The 26,203-nt window shown below is 40.6% G+C and overlaps 1 protein-coding gene across 1 annotated transcript in view; it reads left to right on the top strand.

The window, feature by feature from the left end:
* The first annotated feature begins 5,059 nt into the window (after positions 1-5,059).
* LOC135507432 (brain-enriched guanylate kinase-associated protein-like) overlaps positions 5,060-26,203 on the top strand; it is a 48,025-nt gene continuing 26,881 nt past the window's right edge. The window contains exons 1-3 of the mRNA XM_064926973.1: positions 5,060-5,130; positions 8,695-8,856; positions 12,548-12,614. Coding sequence (XP_064783045.1) covers positions 5,060-5,130; positions 8,695-8,856; positions 12,548-12,614 — 300 coding nt within the window. The remainder of the gene's footprint in view (positions 5,131-8,694; positions 8,857-12,547; positions 12,615-26,203) is intronic.

Here is a 26,203-nt window from a genome sequence, read left to right as displayed (position 1 = left end):
AAAAAAGATAGATTTTTGATCATGTCTCAATGTAATCAAGGTATGAAATTATTGTTATTTTCAAATACAATCTCTATTTTTAATAATTATGTCCCCCCCCCGCCCCCGACTATTCGCTCCGACAGAAATTGGCCCGCGCTGAACCCAGTTGACCTCTGACCTTGTACCTACAACTGTTATACTCCATCATGTAAAGTGGGATGGCTACTCAGCCAGTACGTTTTGTGGTCGTTATGAAGTCAATCTGGTTCCTTGAATAAGATTTGAACTGTTTTCGATGAAAGGCCCACACACTCTCTAGGCTATAAAGAGTGATTACATTGTGGGCATTAACATTTCAGGCGTCCATTTGATCATTTATAAATATATCTGGGAGGTAGCTCGATCTCACCTCCCATGACTCATAGACACCAAATAACCTCCTGACGCTGGCACCAGGCACCACACTTAGATGGATGGCGCATTGCAGACCAGTGCATCTGAATTAAACAGTGTTTATATTTCATTAACACAAAGAGCCACGAGAGCTGCTCTCTCTGAGAATAGAATGAGAACGTTATGATTTTACAAATGTCACAATGGTGGACACACAGGGAGGGAGTCACAATAGGGGCCACACAGCGAGGGAGTCACAATGGCGGACACACAGGGAGGGCGTCACAATAGCGCACACACAGCGAGGGAGTCACAATAGCGCACACACAGCGAGGGAGTCACAATGGCGGACACACAGGGAGGGAGTCACAATAGGGGACACACAGCGAGGGAGTCACAATGGCGGACACACAGGGAGGGCGTCACAATAGGGGACACACAGGGAGGGAGTCACAATAGGGGACACACAGGGAGGGAGTCACAATAGCGGACACACAGGGAGGGAGTCACAATAGCAGACACACAGGGAGGGAGTCACAATAGCGGACACACAGGGAGGGAGTCACAATGGCGGACACACAGGGAGGGCGTCACAATAGCGGACACACAGGGAGGGAGTCACAATGGCGGACACACAGGGAGGGCGTCACAATAGCGCACACACAGGGAGGGAGTCACAATAGCGGACACACAGGGAGGGAGTCACAATGGCGGACACACAGGGAGGGAGTCACAATAGCACTGGGGAGTAAAGGGGAATGAGGGGGGGGCGGGTAGCTACAAGCACAACTGCTTACTCCAGCAACTACATAGTTCCGACCTCTCACACTGCAGCTGACAGATAAGCCACAGCTAGCGTCCGTATTCAGCCTCTATCCCAGCTCCTCTTTGTCTTCTACCCGGCAGTGTCAAAGCGAGATTAAAATACAATAAGTAGTGGCGTCTTTGGAGCGAATGAGGCAGGCGACAAACATTAATTTTGCCTCGGTGTTCTGCCAGGCCCCGATAAAGTTTTACTGCAGCCCTGTTAATATTTACACTGAGGCTTTGGCTCTTTAAGCACAGTGATAACACTTTCCCAGGGATATGTAGAACTTCTTTGTCATGATATTATCAGGTTAATAGGTGCCTGTTGTTGGCCGGAGTATCGTTTATCGGGTGAATTGCTAGACATTTACAGTATCTAGGCCTATTTTGTTTGTGCTGTTATTTCAATAAGATACTATCTGAGTGATGGGGAGTACTAAGTGGAGTCACAAATTTACACTTGACGTTTGTTTCGAAATTCCCTCTTGTATTTCAACTTCGTTTATGCCTTCAACCTCTTGAAATCTTGAAAAGAGACCATTAGTGGAGAGATTTGGTTTACTAACTGTCAAAAGCACACAATGGCGGAAGGTTCCTTTTGACAAATCACTCACTGTAGTCCAGATCCTGGAGTTGGGACGAGCATTAAGACTGGTGTCATTGTGAATTATCTACAGCCTGAAGTTTCTCTTTCATTTTTGAAATTTGAATTAACCGAATTAGAGTGAATTAGAGTTGGTACTGATCCATCACATTCAGAGAAACCAGTGTTGAATAAATCTGTGTTGAAAAAATAATAATATGTGAACGAAATCTGTTTAAAAAACATCTGTGTTAACTTAATAGAAAATTACTCAAGTTCAAGTGAAAATAATAATTGAAAAAAAGTCTAAAAGTATTTGGTTTTAAATATACTTAAGTATCAAAAGTAAATGGAATTGCTCAAATATACTTAAGTATCAAATTAAATCAAATGAATTTATATAGCCCTTCGTACATCAACTGATATCTCAAAGTGCTGTACAGAAACCCAGCCTAAAACCCCAAACAGCAAGCAATGCAGGTGTAGAAGCACGGATCAAAGTAAAAGTAGAAATCATTTCTTATATTAAGCAAACCAGAAGGCACACACTCCAACACGTACTTGACAAACAAAGCGTTTGTTTTTAGTGAGGCCGCCAGATCAGAGGCAGTGGGGACAACCAGGGATGTTCCCTTGATAAGTGCTTGAATTGTCTTTCTAAGCATTCAAAACGTAAAGAGTACCTTTGGGTGTAAGGGAAAATTAATGAAATTAAAAATCCATCATTTTCTTTAGGAAAAAAAAAGACTACATAAGTAGTACTTCAAAGTATTTTTTACTTAAGTACTTTATACCACTGGAAATGAGTGATAGAGGATTCAGTGTTAGAGAAATGAGTGATAGAGGAATCAGTGTTAGAGAAATGAGTGATAGAGGATTCAGTGTTAGAGAAATGAGTGATAGAGGAATCAGTGTTAAAGAAATGAGTGATAGAGGAATCAGTGTTAGAGAAATGAGTGATAGAGGAATCAGTGTTAGAGAAATGAGTGATAGAGGAATCAGTGTTAGAGACATGAGTGATAGAGGAATCAGTGTTAGAGAAATGAGTGATAGAGGAATCAGTGTTAGAGAAATGGGTGATAGAGGAATCAGTGTTAGAGAAATGAGTGATAGAGGAATCAGTGTTAGAGAAATGAGTGATAGAGGATTCAGTGTTAGAGAAATGAGTGATAGAGGAATCAGTGTTAGAGAAATGAGTGATAGAGGAATCAGTGTTAGAGAAATGAGTGATAGAGGAATCAGTGTTAGAGAAATGAGTGATAGAGGAATCAGTGTTAGAGAAAATTAATGATAGAGGAAAATGAGTCAGTGTTAGAGAAATGAGTGATAGAGGAATCAGTGTTAGAGAAATGAGTGATAGAGGAATCAGTGTTAGAGAAATGAGTGATAGAGGAATCAGTGTTAGAGAAATGAGTGATAGAGGAATCAGTGTTAGAGAAATGAGTGATAGAGGAATCAGTGTTAGAGAAATGAGTGATAGAGGAATCAGTGTTAGAGAAATGAGTGATAGAGGAATCAGTGTTAGAGAAATGAGTGATAGAGGAATCAGTGTTAGAGAAATGAGTGATAGAGGAATCAGTGTTAGAGAAATGAGTGATAGAGGAATCAGTGTTAGAGAAATGAGTGATAGAGGAATCAGTGTTAGAGAAATGAGTGATAGAGGAATCAGTGTTAGAGAAATGAGTGATAGAGGAATCAGTGTTAGAGAAATGAGTGATAGAGGAATCAGTGTTAGAGAAATGAGTGATAGAGGAATCAGTGTTAGAGAAATGAGTGATAGAGGAATCAGTGTTAGAGAAATGAGTGATAGAGGAATCAGTGTTAGAGAAATGAGTGATAGAGGAATCAGTGTTAGAGAAATGAGTGATAGAGGAATCAGTGTTAGAGAAATGAGTGATAGAGGAATCAGTGTTAGAGAAATGAGTGATAGAGGAATCAGTGTTAGAGAAATGAGTGATAGAGGAATCAGTGTTAGAGAAATGAGTGATAGAGGAATCAGTGTTAGAGAAATGAGTGATAGAGGAATCAGTGTTAGAGAAATGAGTGATAGAGGAATCAGTGTTAGAGAAATGAGTGATAGAGGAATCAGTGTTAGAGAAATGAGTGATAGAGGAATCAGTGTTAGAGAAATGAGTGATAGAGGAATCAGTGTTAGAGAAATGAGTGATAGAGGAATCAGTGTTAGAGAAATGAGTGATAGAGGAATCAGTGTTAGAGAAATGAGTGATAGAGGAATCAGTGTTAGAGAAATGAGTGATAGAGGAATCAGTGTTAGAGAAATGAGTGATAGAGGAATCAGTGTTAGAGAAATGAGTGATAGAGGAATCAGTGTTAGAGAAATGAGTGATAGAGGAATCAGTGTTAGAGAAATGAGTGATAGAGGAATCAGTGTTAGAGAAATGAGATGATAGTGTTAGAGAAATGAGTGTTAGAGAAATGAGTGATAGAGGAATCAGTGTTAGAGAAATGAGTGATAGAGGAATCAGTGTTAGAGAAATGAGTGATAGAGGAATCAGTGGAAATAAGATGTCTGATCACCTCCCACCCTTCAAGCTCCTCTTTGTCCTGTGTTAGTATCATCTCGTAAACCATGCAGTCAATACTGCCAACATTAGCCTAGCAGCAAAGCAGCAGGCCATCTCTACTTTCATTTACCTCCATCTCACAGTTAGTCAACCAGACCTTTCCCTACTACTCTGCATTTCCAGGGAGACAGTGACAAGGTTATAAATGCTAGCTAGCTCCTCCACTGATATAACAGTCAGCCCTGGTGGACCGTGATGAATAGACACACAATACAAGTAGGTTCTGTCAGCTCTGTAATGCTGATTTATAGGGGAATAACCTGCCAGGCCATTTAATCGATGCTTCATAGGATTTAGCTGTTTGTGGATGCGTTCTGTTGATGATTACGAATTGGACAAAGGGAGAGATATGAAAGGGGAACTCATCAAGTGGCACATCGGAGCCTTTGGAGGAAGTACTAATCTTACCTTTGACCTTCATAGAGATCATCTGTGAAGAATGTGAGCTTGTTCAAAAAAGAGCAAATGAATGCATGAGTTCACAGCACCTAAAAGCTAGTCGTAGTAATGTATAACATATACAATTTAATCTGTGACTGCAGCGCTGTTTCTGTGATCTGTTGGCAGGGTCAACACAGATAGACAACTGCTATCTGACTCCACAGGCAAGACTTATGGCCTGAGTGGTTGAGGTTAGACGTCACACTCTGCATCAGCATTATTGGGAATCGACTAGGAAACACATGAAAGTGAATGCAGAGCGAAGAATATGAAAAAGATATATATTGGGAAAACAGCACTCAAAGCCGGGAGAAATGGTTGCAAGCATCAGAAAAGAAGGTAAGATGGAAGTTTCCACTTTTAAAAGCCACCCTTTTCATTTCATTCGATCATATCCACTTCAAGACAAGAATCCACTTCATTCATTTTATTTATTAAACCCATAAACTATGTAAAATGCTGTGGTAGAAAAAGTACCCAATTGTCATACTTGAGTAAAAGTAAAGATACCTTAACATAATTGTGATAGTCACTCAGTAAAATACTACTTGAGTAAAAGTCTAAAAGTATTTGATTTTAAATATACTTAAGTATTAAAAGTAAATGTAATTTTAAAAATGTACTTAAATATCAAAAGTAAAAGTATAAATTATTTCAAATTCCTTAAATATTGACGATTTTCTTGCTTTTTAAATTTACGGATAGTCAGGGGCACACTCCAACACTCAGAAATAGTTTTTCAAATTAAGCATTCGTGTTTAGTGAGTCGGGCAAATCAAAGGCAGTAGAGATGAGCAGGGATGTTCTCTTCATGAGTGCGTAAGTTGGACCATTGTCACGCCCTGGTCGAAGTATTTTGTGTTTGTCTTCATTTATTTGGTCAGGCCAGGGTGTGGCATGGGTTTTTGTATGTGGTGTGTTTTGTATTGGGATTGTAGCTTAGTGGGGTGTTCTAGATACGTCTATGGCTGTCTGAAGTGGTTCTCAATCAGAGGCAGGTGTTTATCGTTGTCTCTGATTGGGAACCATATTTAGGCAGCCATATTCTTTGAGTGTTTCGTGGGTGATTGTCCTTAGTGTCCTGATGTCCCTGGTCTGTGTTTATTTACACTAGTATAGGCTGTTTTCGTTACGTTTGTTGTTTTGTAATTTAGTCGTGTTCACGTCAGTTTATTAAACATGGATTGCAATCTACACGACGCATTTTTGGTCCAACTCTCCTTCACACCTAGAAAACCGTAACAACCATTTTCCTGTCTTGCTAAGCATTCAAAATGTAACAAGTACTTATGGATGTCAGGGAAAATGCATGGAATAGAAAATACATAATTTTCTTCAGGGACATAGTGAAGTAAAGGTAAAGGTGGTCAAATATAAATAGTAAAGTAAAGATACCCAAAAAAACCTACTTAAGTAGTACTTTAAAGTATTTAAGTAGTAATATAAAGTACTTATGTACTTTAGACCACTGTTCAAATTTAATCTCAATTAAAAGCCCTTGTCATGGTACCAATTTCATTACATCAGTCTCTTATTCATTTAACACCTTATTTCTGTGTCAACTATTCAGATAATGAAAACAAGCAACCTTGAAAAGCTGATGTTGTGCTATATGTTACCAAATACAGTCTATGATGTTTCCCAATGTCAGTATACTAATTAGTGTTTTATGCCACAGAAATCAATGCAATGTGCATACTGTGCCTGCCAATCACTTACTGCTTTCAGTGACAGTCTTGTAAAGACTTTGTTGGAAATGCAAGGGCTAGCCTAGCATGCCAGAGTCTGGGTTTAACCCACAACTTCAGTCCCCAAGACACCTATCATAAGGTCCAGACTGGCAGGCATAACGTGCTTACAGTAGACTTAAAGCTGCAATATGTGACCCAACTAAATTCACATAGAAATGTGGGTTATAGATCTGTCATTCTCATTGAAAGCAAGTCTAAGAAGTGGTAGATATGTTGCTATTTCTATTCTCTTCCCGTTCTTAAGTTTCATTTTTGTACTCCAGCTTCAAACAGTTGAAAGTACAATCTTTTTGTTTCTGGGACATATATTTCACAGCGGTTTAGATGGTACAGTGATTCTCTACACTCTACTTGCTTGTGTTGTCATATAAACTCATATTAGGCAAACTATTTTAATTTTTGCAACCAGGAAATGGCGGAGCGATTCCTGCATAGCGCATCTTTCACGGACGTATTTCCTACAACCTCACTGCAGTTTTGAATACCATGCATCAATAATTTGTAAGCAGACAGAGTCAAGCCTTTGTCCTACATCATTCTAATGCACTGTAATGTCCTTAATCTTTCAAGCTGGTTAGGCGTGTCAATCTATTTCTGCAATAGCCAACCAGGCTGTGAGAGAGTCACATGATCCCTTAAAAGGGTCCGTCCTCTGAGTTTGGCGCTGGACTGCTGTGACATGAGACCAGTGTGGCACTGGCAGTGTGATAGTGAACCTCTCCAGGAGTATTGTCTCTGAGCCAGAATCTAAATCCCCAGAGAAAACTGCCCCCTGTTCTTCATTCCCTTTCCCACCTACTTCATTCCCAGCCTCTCTTTTTCTTTGTCTGTGTATGTCTTTGTCTCTCACTCAAGCACACACACACACACACACACACACACACACACATTCTCTCTCTCATTTACCATAGAAGGTCAGAGAAACTCATTACGTCAGAGAAACTTATTAACTCATGCACTCTCCAGATAGAAATTCTCAGTATTCTCCTATAGATACATACTGTACACAATCTATATAAAACCAAACATATTCACCAACCAAGCCCCATAACTCCATTCACATCCTTCCTCCTACACACACAAATCCCTCATGGTGCTGATAGAATCAGAATCTCTTCCTGGTTTGCCAGTGATTTCATGCTGGAGAGGTGTGTAACGGGAGTGACCCATTACAGAATTGTGAACTGGTTCCTGCTCCCTGGCTGTCAGTGGAAAATCATTAGCGCTCTAGCTTCCATCCATCAATACATACCCACAGGCCTTCCTTGGCTGGGTATTTTCACACCAGCTGAATTAGATTTCACCTCCATTTCATGCCTCTCTCTTTCGCTCTTATCTAAGTCCGATTGTGTTTTTATTTTTACCCTTTATTTAACTAAGTCAGTTCTGAACAAATTCATGTCATGCAACCATACTGTAAACAATTAATACCTTTTGAGAATGTCAAATGTATATTTTTAATCACACTTCAGAAGACAGTCAATATGTAGATGACATATTGTATAATTATCAATACATGTGCGGAAACATTTTGTTTAGGTCATGAATATCTAACGTATGTTATGTCTAGTCATGAACTTGAATTTGTACATAAAGAATATTTAGCATTGCTCACATCCATGGTTGTGGAGTAATTGATTACAGTTACATGCGTGAAAAAATACATAATAACACTTTTCTGTTTTATCAATTATAATTAATTCAACATTGAAAAAATGCGGTAGTTTAAATTTGTTCGACCTTAGCGAGCCTGACCACAAGTCCGAGACCACTATGATGTCAGAGACCACTATGATGTCAGAGACCACTATGATGTCAGAGACCACTATGATGTCAGAGACTAGTATGATGTCAGAGACCACTATGATGACACACCAAATGCATTTGATGGATCTTTTTTGTTTTCTTCTAATGCCTCTTAAGGGGAAAGTAATCCAAAAGCAACTGAAAGTAATCAGATTACATGACTGATTTTGGGTAATCCAAAAGTTAGGTTACTGATTACAATTTCGGACATGTAACTAGTAACTAACAGATTACATTTAGAATATAACCTCCCCAACCCTGCTCACAGCCTGAATTAAGACCTAATGATACCATGAGCTGTTTTGACCTCGTTGTCTGTCTGCCTGTCACTCTACTTCCTGCCTAGTTCTCTACATGATCACAAGGATGATCTTCGCAAGCGTCTGTCTTACACCACCCACAAACTAGAGATGGTGGAGTCTGAGTTTGACTCCACCCGTCAGTACCTGGAGACGGAACTCCGTCGAGCCCAGGAAGAGTTGGAGAAATTCACTGACAAACTACGCAGGTATGTCAGTCCCATTACACTATGTCATTCCTGTTACACCATGTCAGTCCCGTTACACCATTTCAGTCCTGTTACACCATGTCATTCCTGTTACACCATCTCAGTCCTGTTACAACATGTCAGTCCTGTTACAACGTGTCATTCCTGTTACACCATGTCAGTCCCATTACAACATGTCAGTCCTGTTACACCATCTCAGTCCCATTACAACATGTCAGTCCTGTTACAACGTGTCATTCCTGTTACACCATGTCAGTCCTGTTACAACATGTCAGTCCTGTTACACCATCTCAGTCCCGTAACAACATGTCAGTCCTGTTACACCATCTCAGTCCTGTTACAACATGTCAGTCCTGTTACAACATCTCAGTCCTGTTACAACATCTCAGTCCTGTTACAACATCTCAGTCCTGTTACACCATGTCAGTCCTGTTACAACATGTCAGTCCTGTTACACCATCTCAGTCCCGTAACAACATGTCAGTCCTGTTACACCATCTCAGTCCTGTTACACCATCTCAGTCCCATTACAACATGTCAGTCCTGTTACAACGTGTCAGTCCTGTTACAACATGTCAGTCCTGTTACACCATCTCAGTCCTGTTACACCATCTCAGTCCCATTACAACATGTCAGTCCTGTTACAACGTGTCAGTCCTGTTACAACATGTCAGTCCTGTTACAACATCTTTAGTATCTTACCACAGCTGTTGTGTCTAACAAATCGGGACTGTGTCATCGTTCATCTTAACTCAATGAGTCAATGTATTTACACATCTACTAATTCAACTGAATCTGCATTGGGAATAATCTAATGCAAGGTTCTCCAACTATTGTCTGTGATTCCTCCCTGCAGTAACATACCTTGATTCAACTAATCAATGTCTTCAGTCCAGACCATAATTAGCTAAATCATCTGTGTTACTGCAGAGCTGAATCAAAAGCCAGTAACTATGAAAGGTAAAGCAATTTACAACCAAATTACTTATGTAGCCAGTGGCTTTTCATTTCCCTAAATTACCCCTCATTTGAGCTAGATACAGAGAAAAAATATGTTTTGATTTGGAAGTTACCATAGTTACTTAAAGTAATAAACATAACAAATTACTTAGGGCAGACGGGGACAATTCTAACACATTTTGGAGTTGTTTAAAATAAAATATGTATTTACAATAAAATTTCACACAAACAATTTACATTTCTCTGCAAATTTTTAGAGACCTGTGTAAAATGTGGATTCTTCACAATTATATCTTTAAGACCCAAAGTCAGAAAATGTCCTGATGTTACAATTAACCCCAATAGCACGGTTAGCTGTAACAGTATATGGGACAGTTGTACAAACGTCTTCAATTGTCAAAATGACGTGTAGTATAACAATTCCACTGATATTTGGATGAAATTACACTACATTTAATTTTTTTAAATGTACTTTGATCTTTTAGGGATGCCATAGTTTAATATTATATTCTGTATTAGTTGTCAAAATGTTCTTAGTTGCACTGCCAAAGTTGCCATAAAGCAGTGGAAATGTGCTATAAATATATGAATGTATCTCTATATTATATAATTCTAGATGAGAGTAAGTTGCGTTAACACTGCGTTAAAACCAACCCCAAGCATAGGAGCCTTTACTTATTAATTAAAGTCAATACTAATCAAAAGATCATATCTTATTGATAAAAATGATATATGTTTAGATACGTGGAGAATGTTCCACAGATCAAAAATCCAAAAAGAGAAATAACCTTATTGATTAATTTGAAAAAATTCTTCATAGACATGTGGAGACACTAATCAAGCATTGGCACATTGAATAAAACCTTTTGTTTCTAATTTGAGTTATTTAACCTGTTACAACTAACCTGTGTTACAATTGTCCAATGTATCCCCCTGCAATAGCAATATCAATTGAACTTGTGACAGTGAACAAATGAAGCATACAGAACATGTTCTGAGAGAAATCATTGTTGACGTAACCTCCAGGCCCACTTCAGTTCTAAAGCGACGTCATTTCTTCTATAACATACGTTTTTTTTTTTACAATGGATCTCCACAGCTGCTTCGTTAATGGGGTCAAAAATGTTACAATGTATCCAAACCCCCCATGAGACCAGGGCCAGTGATAATGGATCTCCACAGCTGCTTCGTCAATGGGGTCAAAAATGTTACAATGTATCCAAACCCCCATGAGACCAGGGCCAGTGATAATGGATCTCCACAGCTGCTTCATCAATGGGGTCAAAAATGTTACAATGTATCCAAACCCCCATGAGACCAGGGCCAGTGATAATGGATCTCCACAGCTGATAATGGATCTTCGTCAATGGGGTCAAAAATGTTACAATGTATCCAAACCCCCCATGAGACCAGGGCCAGTGATAATGGATCTCCACAGCTGCTTCGTCAATGGGGTCAAAAATGTTACAATGTATAATGGATCTCCAAACCCCCATGAGACCAGGGCCAGTGATAATGGATCTCCACAGCTGCTTGGGGTCAAAAATGTTACAATGTATCCAAACCCCCATGAGACCAGGGCCAGTGATAATGGATCTCCACAGCTCAAATGGGGTCAAAAATGTTACAATGTATCCAAACCCCCATGAGACCAGGGCCAGTGATAATGGATCTCCACAGCTGCTTCGTCAATGGGGTCAAAAATGTTACAATGTATCCAAACCCCCATGAGACCAGGGCCAGTGATAATGGATCTCCACAGCTGCTTCGTCAATGGGGTCAAAAATGTTACAATGTATCCAAACCCCCATGAGACCAGGGCCAGTGATAATGGATCTCCACAGCTGCTTCGTCAATGGGGTCAAAAATGTTACAATGTATCCAAACCCCCATGAGACCAGGGCCAGTGATAATGGATCTCCACAGCTGCTTCGTCAATGGGGTCAAAAATGTTACAATGTATCCAAACCCCCCATGAGACCAGGGCCAGTGATAATGGATCTCCACAGCTGCTTCGTCAATGGGGTCAAAAATGTTACAATGTATCCAAACCCCCATGAGACCAGGGCCAGTGATAATGGATCTCCACAGCTGCTTCGTCAATGGGGTCAAAAATGTTACAATGTATCCAAACCCCCCATGAGACCAGGGCCAGTGATAATGGCATGCAGCACTGTGTGGTTTAAAAAAAGAGATAGTAGCCTAATGCTGGTAATGATTGAACTAATGGAAAGTGGAGATGGAAGAGCAGCTTATTCCAAAACCCACTAATGTTTTGGAAGCCGACCAGAAACAGTGTTTTGTGCAAGGAAATACACCTCGCGCTGAAACGTTGCCAAAATTCCTCCGCTCATTCATGAGTCATGCGTCAGTCCTATGGGTTTGATTATGCATTCTTCATCGGCTTTTCTCCCCCCTCCCCCACCCACACAAAAAAAAAAGCGAAAGGAATTCAAAATTCTGCTTTGATCACATGAAATTGTTTTTTCCATGCTTCCTTTGTGAGGCTAGGATTCTCGTCCAAAAATAATTACTGTACAGTATAAATAGTGCAGTACAGACAACCAGAGATATCCATTGAATAATTTTAAAATCCAAATCCATTGCTTTGGATTTTCATATTCATCATCTTTAAAAAAAAAGTCAATGAATACTTGGTTTTGAAAGCATGTTCATTCTCTGACTTACATTGCCAATGTTTCACCAATATGTACTCTTTCCTGTCATGCAGGATCCAGAGCAGTTATGCAGCTCAACAGAGGATCAATCAAGACCTGGAGGACAAGGTGCACAGGACGGTAAGACACCTGTTTCAGCAATACTGTACACCACACTGCTTTAGCCATACACCACACTGCTACAGCCATACACCACACTGCTTTAGCCGTACATCACACTGGTTCAGCCATACACTACACTGCTACAGCCATACACTACACTGCTTCAGCCATACACTACACTGCTACAGCCATACACTACACTGCTACAGCCATACACTACACTGCTACAGCCATACACTACACTGCTTCAGCCATACACTACACTGCTACAGCCATACACTACACTGCTACAGCCATACACTACACTGCTACAGCCATACACCACACTGCTACAGCCATACACTACACTGCTACAGCCATACACCACACTGCTACAGCCATACACCACACTGCTACAGCCATACACCACACTGCTTCAGCCATACACTACACTGCTACAACCATACACTACACTGCTTCAGCCATACACCACACTGCTTCAGCCATACACTACACTGCTTCAGCCATACACTACACTGCTACATACACTACACTGCTACAGCCATACACCACACTGCTTCAGCCATACACTACACTGCTACAGCCATACACTACACTGCTTCAGCCATACACTACACTGCTACAGCCATACACTACACTGCTTCAGCCATACACCACACTGCTACAGCCATACACTACACTGCTTCAGCCATACACCACACTGCTACAGCCATACACCACACTGCTACAGCCATACACCACACTGCTACAGCTATACACCACACTGCTACAACCATACTGTACACCACACTGCTACAGCTATACACCACACTGCTTCAGCCATACACTACACTGCTACAACCATACACTACACTGCTTCAGCCATACACCACACTGCTACAGCCATACACCACACTGCTACAGCCATACACCACACTGCTACAGCTATACACCACACTGCTACAACCATACTGTACACCACACTGCTACAGCTATACACCACACTGCTTCAGCCATACACTACACTGCTACAGCCATACACTACACTGCTTCAGCCATACACTACACTGCTTCAGCCATACACCACACTGCTACAGCCATACACTACACTGCTACAGCCATACACCACACTGCTACAGCCATACACCACACTGCTACAGCCATACACCACACTGCTACAGCTATACACCACACTGCTTCAGCCATACACCACACTGCTTCAGACATACATTGAAGCCCACTCCTATACCACACAGTCAGTGGAAGCTAGTGGGAGGAGCTATAGAGGGACAGGCTCATTGTAATGGCTGGAATTATTTAAATGGAACGGAGTCAAACATGTGGTTTCCATATATTTGATGTGTTTGATACCATTCCATTCCAGCCATTACAATGAGCCCGTCCTCCTATAGCTCCTCCTACCAGCTTCCTCTGCACACCGTGTTGGCACCTTTGGGACTTTTCGATTGGTTCCGCCAGTCAAACTCAATCATGCAGAACTAAAGTAACATCAACCTTCCCATTTGACATCATTGAGCTGATATGCATTGGGTACTGACCTAAAATCAACTCTATTGTTGCTGTCAGTTTGTTGCAAGTTGCCAGCAGCATGGTGTCAGCCTCTGACACTCTATGCTGGTGTCAACGAAACAGCTCAGATACACCATCTCATCTTAGTTCTCCTGGAAACAGACATCCAAGACCAGCCTACATCCGACAGTGTGGGTTGCCAATGGCTCTCCTACAGCCCTTTCCTAACTTATAGGCTATTGAACTAAAGTGCATTCCATTTAGCCAGAATTGTGAAGGACTAGTCTTGTTTATACCAGAAAGACAATTTGAATTGGCAACATTCCGACCTTAATTGGCATTCCGACCTTAATTGGCATTCCAACCTTAATTGGCATTCCGACCTTAATTGGCATTCCGACCTTAAAGTTACTGTGCGTTGCATCACCTTATGCGCCCATAAAGTCCTGTTGCTTAAGCAGCCACTTCTTTACCCCATCTCTTCACAGCTGGGATGGAGGGGCATTAATGAGATGCTGGTATTGACAATACTGGGATAGATTTGTTGTGTCCTAATGATCCCTGTAAGTACCTCAGCTCTCACTCACTTTGTTCTCATAAATAATGTAGGAGGTGTACAGAGGCTTGCTCTGCTCTCCCCGTCAGCCATTCCAGTCGTTCCCTGGGGTCCTGCAGCTCGTCACGTCAATAAAGCATCTAAGGAATAAGAGATCTATAAAGCAGCTGGCCAGGAATATCTTTATAAGGCAGCTGGACAGGCAGCTCTCTATAAGACAGCTTTCCATAAGACAGTCAGTCAAGTAGCTCTCTATAAGACAGCTGTCTATAAGACAGTCGATCAGGCAGCTTGCAATAAGACAGTTCTCTATAAAACAGCTCTCTATAAGACAGTTGGTCAGGCAGCTCTCTATGAGACAGGTCTCTACCAGATAGCTCTCTATAAGGCAGCTCTTTAAAATGCAGCTCTCTATAAGACAGTTCTCTATAAGACAGCGCTCTAAAATCTAGCTCTCTATAAAACAACTCTCTGTAAGACAGCTCTCAATAAGATAGCTTTATAAAACAGCTCTCTAATAGGCAGTCAATCAGACTGCTCTCTACAACACAGCTCTCAATAAGACAGCTCTCTATAAGACAGCTCTCTATAAGACAGCTCTCTAAGATAGCGCTCTAAAATACAGCTCTCTATAAAACAGCTCTCTATAAGACATCTCTCAATAAGACAGCCCTCTAAAATACAGCTCTCTATAAAACAGCTCTCTATAAAACAGCTCTCTATAAAACAGCTCTCTATAAAACAGCTCTCTATAATACAGCTCTCTATAAAACAGCTCTCTATAAAACAGCTCTCTATAAAACAGCTCTCTATAAGACATCTCTCAATAAGACAGCTCTCTAAAATACAGCTCTCTATAAAACAGCTCTCTATAAAACAGCTCTCTATAAAACAGCTCTCTATAAGACAGTTCTCAATAAGATAGCTCTATAAAACAGCTTTCTAATAGGCAGTCGATCAGACAGCTCTCTATAACACAGCTCTCTATAACACAGCTCTCCAAGAGGCAGTCGTTCAGGCAGTTCTCTATAAGACAGTGGGTCAGGCAGCTCGCAATAAGACAGCTCTCTATAAGACAGTTATCCATAAGACAGGTTTCTATAAGCTAGTCGGTAAGGCAGATCTCTATAGGACAGTCCTCTACAAGGCGGCTCTCTGTAAGACTGTCCTCTATAAGAAAGCTCTCTATAAGACAGCTCTCTATAATGCAGCTCTCTAAAATACAGCTCTCTATAAGAAAGCTCTATAAAAGAGCTCTCTATTAGAAGGTTCTCTATAAGACAGTGTTCTATAAGGCAGCTCTCTAAAATACAGCTCTCTGTAAGACTGCTCTCTATAAGACAGCTCTCTATAAGACAGCTCTCTATAAGATAGCGCTCTAAAATACAGCTCTCTATAAAACAGCTCTCTATAAGACAGCTCTCTAAAATACAGCTCTCTATAAAACAGCTCTATAAAACAGCTCTCTATAAAACAGCTCTCTATAAGACATCTCTCAATAAGACAGCTCTCTAAAATACAGCTCTCTGTAAGACTGCTCTCTATAAGACAATTCTCTATAAAGCAGCTCTCTAAGAGGCAGTCGGTCAGGCAGCTCTCTATACGGCAGCTCTCTAAAGTACACTTCCCTGTGTGGCAGCTCTCTATAAGACAGTTCTCTATGAAACAGTTCTCTATAAGACAGTTCTCTTTGAAACAGTTCTCTATAAGACAGTTCTCTTTGAAACAGTTCTCTATAAGACAGTTCTCTTTGAAACAGTTCTCTATAAGACAGTTCTCTTTGAAACAGTTCTCTATAAGATTGCTTTCCAAGAGGCCGTCATTCAGGCAGCTCTCTATAAGACATCTCTGTTTAGGACAGTTTTCTACAAACCAGCTCTCTATAAGACAGCTCTCTATGAGACATCTCTGTTTAGGACAGTTTTCTATAAACCAGCTCTCTATAAGACAGCTCTCTATGAGACATCTCTGTTTAGGACAGTTTTCTATAAACCAGCTCTCTATAAGACAGCTCTCTATAAGACATCTCTGTTTAGGACAGTTTTCTATAAACCAGCTCTCTATAAGACAGCTCTCTATGAGACATCTCTGTTTAGGACAGTTTTCTATAAACCAGCTCTCTATAAGACAGCTCTCTATAAGACATCTCTGTTTAGGACAGTTTTCTATAAACCAGCTCTCTATAAGACAGCTCTCTATAAGACATCTCTGTTTAGGACAGTTTTCTATAAACCAGCTCTCTATAAGACAGCTCTCTATGAGACATCTCTGTTTAGGACAGTTTTCTATAAACCAGCTCTCTATAAGACAGCTCTCTATAAGACATCTCTGTTTAGGACAGTTTTCTATAAACCAGCTCTCTATAAGACAGCTCTCTATGAGACAGTTCTCTATAAAATAGTTCTCTATTAAATAGCTCTCTATAAGTCAGTCGGTCAGACAGCTCTCTATAGAACAGCGCTCTATAAGGCAGTTCTCTATTAAACAGCTCTCTATAAGTCAGTCGGTCAGACAGCTCTCTATAGGACAGCGCTCTATCAGGCAGCTCTCTATAAGACAGCTCTCTATACAGCTGCTCTATAAGACAGCTCTCTATACAACTGCTCTCTATAAGGCAGCTCTCTATAAGACAGCTGTCTATACAGCTGCTCTCTATAAGGCAGTTCTCTATACAGCTGCTCTCTATAAGACAGCTCTCTATAAGACAGTCCCCAGGCATCTCTCTATATGACAGCTCTCTTTAAGGCAGCTCTCCATAAGACAGTTCTCTATAAGGCAGCTCTCTATAAGACAGTCCCCAGGCATCTCTCTATATGACAGCTCTCTTTAAGGCAGCTCTCCATAAGACAGTTCTCTATAAGGCAGCTCTCTATAAGACAGTCCGCAGGCATATCTCTATATGACAGCTCTCTTTAAGGCAGCTCTCCATAAGACAGTTCTCTATAAGACAGCTCTTTATAATACAGGCGGTCAGGCAGCTCTCTATATGCATCACACCCTAGTGAGTCGAGAAATCGTGTTTACCTCCCCTCTCACCATTCCAATTAGATTTAAATTCCGCTTGGTAAATAAACAAGTCGATGGCTTGATAGTTATTGGTTCACAGGTCTCCACGGCCTTATGTGACATTTACAATGGAGTTCTTTGAATATTTTATAGCGTTTAAACACAAAAAGGCTATCAAATATTAATGTTGATGATGAGGCTGACCTGTTTCTCAGGGTCAAGCACGAGTGCATTAAAAAAAGGGACAGCTCCATCTCTGTCTCACTGAGCAACACACAGAGCATAGAGAACACCACACACACCCTAATCTCTCGTGGACAGACTACATAACATAAATGGTATCTTTAACGTCAGTCAAAAGATTGCTGGACGTGACAACTAACGAGCGACAGTAGTTCTAGTGCTTTGATCTTCCGTCACTGGTTATTTGGATGTATAAGGTTTGTTGGAGGTGGTGGGTGCGGAGTTTCAAGCAGAACGTTTTTGGAAAGGGGGTGGGGCTTTGGCTGAGTTTCTGTTTTAGGCTAGTGGAGACTTAGCTAATCTCATTAGTGTATTTTCTCATGCATCTTCTCCGGAACCTAATCGAGCACCTGATGTAATTACGCAAGATTTTTGGGGTGGTTTCCGAGATTACACACACTCAACCACCCGTCACACACTCAACCACCCGTCACACACTCAACCACCCGTCTCACTCACTCTCACACACACACACACACACACACACACACACACACACACACACACACACACACACACACACACACACACACACACACACACACACACACACACACACACACACACACACACACACACACACACACACACACACACACACACACACACACACACACACACACACACACACACACACAAATCATCTATAAGCATGTCACAATGGTGTCAAACGGGTGACATAACAATTACCACAGTATAGCGAATTGTCAAAATGTGACATAATGCACTATGTATGTTTATACCCCATTTATAGAGTGTGACTTACGCTCACTAGATGATTTGTGAAGCATTCATGTAGTGCTTATGAAGCCTTTATGTATGCTATATAAAATCATTATAAGGTGTACTTTGTTTAAAGTAGGACCCATTATAACATAGGCATAAACAACCAACAACAACTATCATGTAAAAAAAAAACTATCCCAAAAATGTATGAGGAAAATGATAAGAGTAAAAACACCTGAGAAGGGTTTAATGATTATTCCATACTCCTGCTGAATTGAGGTGGGGCGGTCTCTCTCAGTGATTGGCTACTGTATGTGGTCTTTGGTGTGAGATCTTAGATGAGAACTCCGGTATAAATCGATCGAAACACACGCAGTCTCATGGGGAGAGGCCCCTCTCTTGCCACTCTCAAAGTAGTTACATGATCAGAGACACAGCACAATCAATGCCCAAAGTGATTGACCTGCCATGGAACCTTGTTAGAAAACTATTACTCCCCCTGTCTCCCCAGTCGAGAGCTCCCCTTTCCCATCCGTTCCTCCTTCAGACACCGAAGACAATGTCATTACTGTTCAAGATGAGTCCGGGGCCACGCTACAGGTCCATATTTAAGACGTATCATGATTAAAACTATATATTTTTTTTTTATCTCATCAGAACAGAAATTTGAGTCACCATGGCTCCCTATCTGTGAGGACGTTTTAATAGAAGACGACCGTGTGTGAAATTCATTTAGTTTCCCAATCACCTCTTCTTTCCTCAGGCAACTGTTCATACAGGAGATAGTGATTTGACTAGTTCCAAAAGTATGGCCATCAAAGCACAACCAACGCGCAACATTGTCTCAACGTTGATTCCAGCCATCCCTATTTGTGGGCTACATGTTTTGTATTCTATCCATTGGTGCTGAGGTATAAGACGACATGACCGATTTTGAACATTGATCTAAGAAAACTCTATAATTTACACCAATTCTATAGTGTTTGTGTATTAGTCGTTGTTTCTTCACCCATCGCTTAGCCGGGATTTTTGTAAGGTCTGAGTAATCCTCATTGCATTGTCATACGGAGAAAAGACAAGGGCCGAAAAATGAATCACAAATCATATTCTGTCACGCACACTTCTTTTGTATTCCAGTTGTGAAATTATTGGTGGTTGGCTTTTCAAAATAATAGTCTGTCTAGCGACCTTGGTGTAACTAATCACTAGTAAAGGAAATAGTAAAGGATTTTGTCACTGGTTCACACCTCAGCTCTTTTGGGCTTTCCTTGTGGCCGCGGACCCCGGCATCGTCGCTGTCCTCCCTTCTCTCCTTACGTCTCCCGCCAAGGAAGGTGATCCTGTCCTGCCAGGATTTCTTCCCAAGTCCAGGATCCCTTCCCGTCCAGAATCTCCTCCCAAGTCCATGTTACTCTCTTCTCCTGGGCACGCTGCTTGGTCATGTTGAGAAGGAATATTCTGTTACGTTTGCTAGAATAAATGTCTGACCAAGGCACAGCAGATGTTGAGTTCCACATTATTTAATAGAAAGTGAAACTAAGCAAAGACAAAAACAAATAAAAAATAAACTAACAACGAACCGAGACAACAGAGATGCTATGTGCACTAACTCAAAACAATATCCCATAAACACAGGTGGAAAAAACAGCTACTTAAATATGATACCCAATTAGAGACAACAATTACGAGCTGCCTCTAATTGGGAATCATACACAATAACCGACATAGAAAAACAAACCTAGAACCCCACATAGAAATAATAAACTAGTGTTGTGTCTTTGGCTATGCCGGATTAAGTGATATGACATGCTATTCTATAAAATAATGTCTCCATAATTAATATTACCTGATTGAGCTAATCATGTAAATGTAATTAACTAGAGAGTCGGGCACCACAAAATAATATTTATAGAGATCTTCCGAATAAACTCTTAAAGACCTGGTAATATTTTACATCAATAGCAGTCTATAGCAGTCAATCTGAAAGTTGTAAATTCTTGGTTATCTGCACGAATCCTGGCTCACAAGTTGAATCAGCAATACAAAATTGGGTTTAATTATTTATTTACTAAATACCTAACTAATCACAAAGAATTACACATACACGTAATTAAATCATAACTTGATTACAAATTACATCATAAAGGAAAACGTCCCTAGCGGGTGGAACAGATATGACAGTTGGTTACACAAAAGAAAAGGGGCTGGGTTTGAGTGAAAGAGCGGGAAGACTGAGGAACAAAGGGCGAAGCTGTGCTATCGTAAATACAGTATCTCATGCATTCTAAATTACCGCCCATTTGGAAAAGGAAAATGCAATAAATATTTACTCTGAGCTGCGCTTCTGTAGGTTGGTGGTAGATGGAAGGCCGTGTTGCCCAACCGTGTCCTTTGAAGAATGTCTCTGCTGGTAAATTGGATACGTTGTAGTAACGTTGTTGTGAGTCCTGTGTGGCTCAGTTGGTAGAGCATGGCGCTTGCAACGCCAAGCGTCGTGGGTTCGATTCCCACTGGGGCCACCCATATGTAAAAGTAGTGGCCCCAGCCGACTTGTAAGTCGCTTTGGACAAAAGCGTCTGCTAAATGGGATATATTATTATATTAGGTAGACGGGATACTCTGTATGTTCCTCCCTAACCCTCGTTTGCAGCGGCTGTTGCTAACTCAATGGCTAGGAGGTATCACTTCTGTAGTGAATAAGAGTTCAAAGTTCATACCATTCGCAACCAGTTCACTCTGATGTTGGCTTTGTTCTGTAGTTATTATCTGAACCATTCTGACATAGGACCGTCGTCCTCACGTCCTCGGAACAGGAGGTTATATTGTCGTTAAGGGCTTATATAGGAAGGGAGAGGAGGGCGCGTTTGAAAAGTTTTATAGCCCATGTCCCTTCACAGGACCGGGCCACTGATTGAGCAGAGCCCTATCTTATGAAAACCCAAATCTCACATTTTAGAAGCTAAAATCACATTTCATCCCGAATAATAATTAATAATAAATAATCACGAATAATTTCATATTCAAACATTTAAATTGAACAACAATTCCATGTGAATCCAATAACTCTGATATGTAGACTTTCCACTGTAGAGTTTATGTCATCTTATCATTGATGAGAATGTCTCAGATATCAACCGAACTAACATCATATTCATTAACCTCTCTGGCCCACCCGGGACGCAACCGCACCCCTGCCGACAATAAATGCAAATGCGCTACGCCAAATGCTAATAGTACTCGTTAAAACTCAAACGTTCATTAAAATTCACATACAGGGTAGTCAATGCAAGCTACACTCGTTGTGAATCAAGCCAACGAGTCAGATTTGTAAAATGCTTTTCGGCGAAAGCATGAGTAGCTATTATCTGATAGCAGGCAACACGCCGAAATAACGGAAGGGACGTAAACAAAGGAATTAGCGTAGCCGGCGCTACACAAAACGCAGAAATAAAATATAAAACATTCATTACCTTTGACGAGATTCTTTGTTGGCACTCCTATATGTCCCATAAACATCACAATTGGGTCTTTTTTTCGATTAAATCGGTCCTTGTGTACCCAAAATGTCAATTTATGAACACCGTCATAAAAAGTTGCCTATAAACTTTGACAAAACACTTCAAACTACTTCTGCAATCCAACTTTAGGTATTACTAAACGTTAATAAACGATCAAATTGATCACGGAGCGATTTGTATTCAATAAGCACGAGTTTGGGTAACGTAACTAACTTTTCCGGTTCCATTGTTTACAGCTGTGGACTTGACAACCGGATGTGGCTATTACTCAGATGACCAAGGATTTAGTTAAATCGAAATCACAACACTGGCGACATTGTGTGGAAGCAGTAGGAACTGTAATCTCACTCTTAATTATTTTTCCTTCCAATAGACAATACATGGGCTGGCGGATTGATTTTTTCTTCGTCGATTTAGTGACCAGGTTTTCTGGCGATTTTGACCACGGAACTCGTTCTGTTATAGTCACAGACACCATTGAACCAGGTCTAGAAACTTCAGAGTGTTTTCTATGCACACATACTAATCATATGCATATACTATATTCCTGGCATGAGTAGCAGGACGTTGAAATGTTGCGCGATCTTTAACAGAATGTTGAAAAAAGTAGCCCGATCTCTAAGAGACCACCTCATATGTTCAATTGGTCGGATTACCAGAATATAATTAATTTTCCCCCACCTTCTGATGTTCCCAAAATCTCTATGTTAACCAAGGGTTTTACAAATGTAACATCAGTAGGGTAGAGAGAGGAAAGAGGGGGGAAAGAGGTATTTATGACTGTCATAAACCTACTCCCAGGCCAATGTCATGACACTAGACTAACCCCCCAGTCACGCCCTGACCTACTCTACCATAGAAAATAAGGATGGTCAGGATGTGACAGCATGTGAATCTATGATATAAATGATGGAGAAATCTGATTATTTTGATGCACAGTCAAAAAGGAACAACATTGCTGTGGACAGAATTGCAGAATCTCCACATGGACGGAGTCTGAGGACAAAGTGAGGGAAATTATCTCTGAGAAACTGAAGAGGTAGAGCGCTCCCACAGGACTGGTAAACCCACCACCTGCCTAGGTGACAGGCCCAGGCTGATAGTGGTCAAGTTCCTGAGGTTCAAGGACAAGGAAGCGGAACGTACATCTTCCTCAACCAGGACTATCCTGAAACTCCAAACGAGGAAAGAACTCACCAGTGAAAGCTTCCAGAGTGCTTGGGGACATTGCTTACATCTGCTATGACAGCCTCATAGTCCACCCTCCTTCCCAAAAGCCAGGAAGGGATGAGAGACCCGAGCCTTATGGGTTCGTAGCTTCAACCCAAAAGCACACACACACACACACACTTACGCACACTTACAACTGATTAATGGACTGCTGAATGTTTGTTTTTTATCTTTCCTGGTTTGCTCTTTACCATATTACTTCAATCTCTGAGAAGCTTCAAAGGAAAGGGCTAAAAATAGCCCATAGTAATATACAGTATGTAGCCTTAGAAATAAGGTTCATGAAATCAATAACTTGCTAACATCAGATAACACTAGTACATTAACCATTTCTGAGACTCATTTACATAATCCCTTTGATGATACAGCAGAAGCAATACAAGGATATAACATCTAAAGAAGAGACAGTAATGCTTATGGGAAGGTGTCTCTGTATATATTCAGAGCCATATCCCTGTAATGCTTAGAGAAGATCTCATGTCAAGCATTATCAAATTGTTGTGGTTGCAGGTTCACCTGCCTCATCTAAAGCCTATTATTTTGGAGTGCTGCCATAGGCCACCAAATGCTAACAGTCAGTATTTAAATAATGTGTGTGAAATGCTTGATAGTATATGTGATGTAAACAGAGAGGTCTACTTTCTAGCTGTCCGCTCAAGAGGAAGCTTCTCACTGTAACCAGTGCCTGTAATCTGGAACAGGTTATTAATCAACCTACAGTTAAAGTCAGAAGTTTACAAACACCTTAGCCAAATACATTTAAACTCCGTTTTTCACAATTCCTGACAATTAATCCTAGTAAACTATTCCCATTTTAGGTCAGTTATAATCATCACTTTATTTTAAGAATGTGAAATGTCAGAATATTAGGAGAGATAATTTTATTTCAGCATTTATTTCTTTCATCACATTCCCAGTGGGTCAGATGTTTACATACACTCAATTAGTATTGGATAGCATTGCCTTTAAATTGTTTACCTTGGGTCAAAAGTTTCAGGTAGCCTTCCACAACCTTCCACCAATAAATTAATTTTGGCCCATTCCACTTGACAGAGCTGGTGTAACTGAGTCAGGTTTGTAGGCCTCCTTGCACGCACACTCTTTTTCAGTTCTGCCCACACATTTTCTATAGGATTGAGATCAGGGTTTTGTGATGGACACTCCAATACCTTGACTTTGTTGTCCTTAAGCCATTTTGCCACAACTTTGTAAGTATGCTTGTGGTCAATGTCAATTTGGAAGACCCATTTGCGACCAAGATTTAACTTCCTGACTGATGTCTTGAGATGTTGCTTCAGTATATCCACATAATTTTCCTGCTTCATGATGCCATCTATTTTGTGAAGTGCACCAGTCCCTCCTGCAGCAAAGCACCCCCACAACATGATGCTGCCACCCCCGTGCTGAACGGTTGGAATGATGATCTTCAGCTTGCAAGCCTCCCCATTCTCCTCCAAACATAACGATGGTCATTATGGCCAAACAGTTATATTTTTGTTTCATCAGACCAGAGGACATTTCTCAAAAAAAGTAAAATCTTTGTCCCCATGTGCAGTTGCAAACCGTAGTCTGGCTTTTTTTATGGTGGTTTTGGAGCAGTGGCTTCTTCCTTGCTGAGCGGCCATTCAGGTTATATCGATATAGGACTCGTTTTACTGTGGTTATAGATACTTTTGTACCTGTTTAGTCCAGCATCATCACAAGGTGCTGTTGTTCTGGGATTGATTTGCACTTTTCACACCAAAGTATGTTCATCTCTAGGAGACAGAATCGTCTCCTTCCTGAGCGGTAGGACGGCTGCGTGGTCCCATGGTGTTTATACTTGCGTACTATTGTTTGTACAGATGAACGTGGTACCTTCAGGCATTTGGAAATTGCTCCCAAGGATAAACCAGACTTGTGGAGGTCTACAATGTTTTGTCTGAGGTCTTGGCTGATTTCTTTTGACTTTCCCATGATATCAAGCAATTGGGCACTGAGTTTGAAGGTAGGCCTTGAAATACATTCACAGGTAAACCTCCAATTGACTCAAAGCATGTCAATTAGCCTATCAGAAGCTTCTAAAGCCATGACAACATTTTCTGGAATTTTCCAAGCTGTTTAAAGGCACAGTCAATTTTGTGCATGTAAACCTCTTACCCACTGGAATTGTGATACAGTGAATTATAAGTGAAATAATCTGTCTGTAAACAATTGTTGGAAAAATCCCTTCTGTCATGCACAAAGTAGATGTCCTAACCGACTTGCTAAAACTATAAATTGTTAACAAGAAATTTGTGGAGTGGTTGAAAAACTAGTTTTAATGACTCCAACCTAAGTGTATGTCAACTTCCGACTTCAACTGTACCAGGTTGTTTACAAACACTACAGGAACAAGATCATCCATGTGTATTGATCACATTTTTACTAATACTGTAAAACTTTGTTCTAAAACTGTATCCATACCCATTGGATACAGTGATCACAATATAGTGGCTATATCCAGAAAAGACAAAGTTCCCAAAAATATTTTTCTGTGACTCTTATGTGGATTATGTTAAACATATTTGTTGGTCTGATGCTAGTAATAAGGAGCATCTAGACAACTGCACTTTGTGAATTTATGATATTGCTTCTTTCAATTATTGATAAACATGCACCTTTTAATTAATAAACTCGCTGTTAGAACTGTTAAGGCTCCATGGATTGATGAGGAATTGAACAATTGTATGGCTGCACATCTTACTGCAAATTGAGAAATTATGTGACAACAAAAAGAAAAAGAAACTGTATTATGAAGCCAACATCAATGATATAAAGAATGAGGGAAAACTATTTTG

This window comes from Oncorhynchus masou, chromosome 21 (assembly GCF_036934945.1).
Source record: "Oncorhynchus masou masou isolate Uvic2021 chromosome 21, UVic_Omas_1.1, whole genome shotgun sequence".
Lineage (NCBI taxonomy): Eukaryota > Metazoa > Chordata > Actinopteri > Salmoniformes > Salmonidae > Oncorhynchus > Oncorhynchus masou.
Note: the sequence above shows the minus strand (reverse complement) of the source record. Positions and strands in the feature narration are given on the sequence as shown.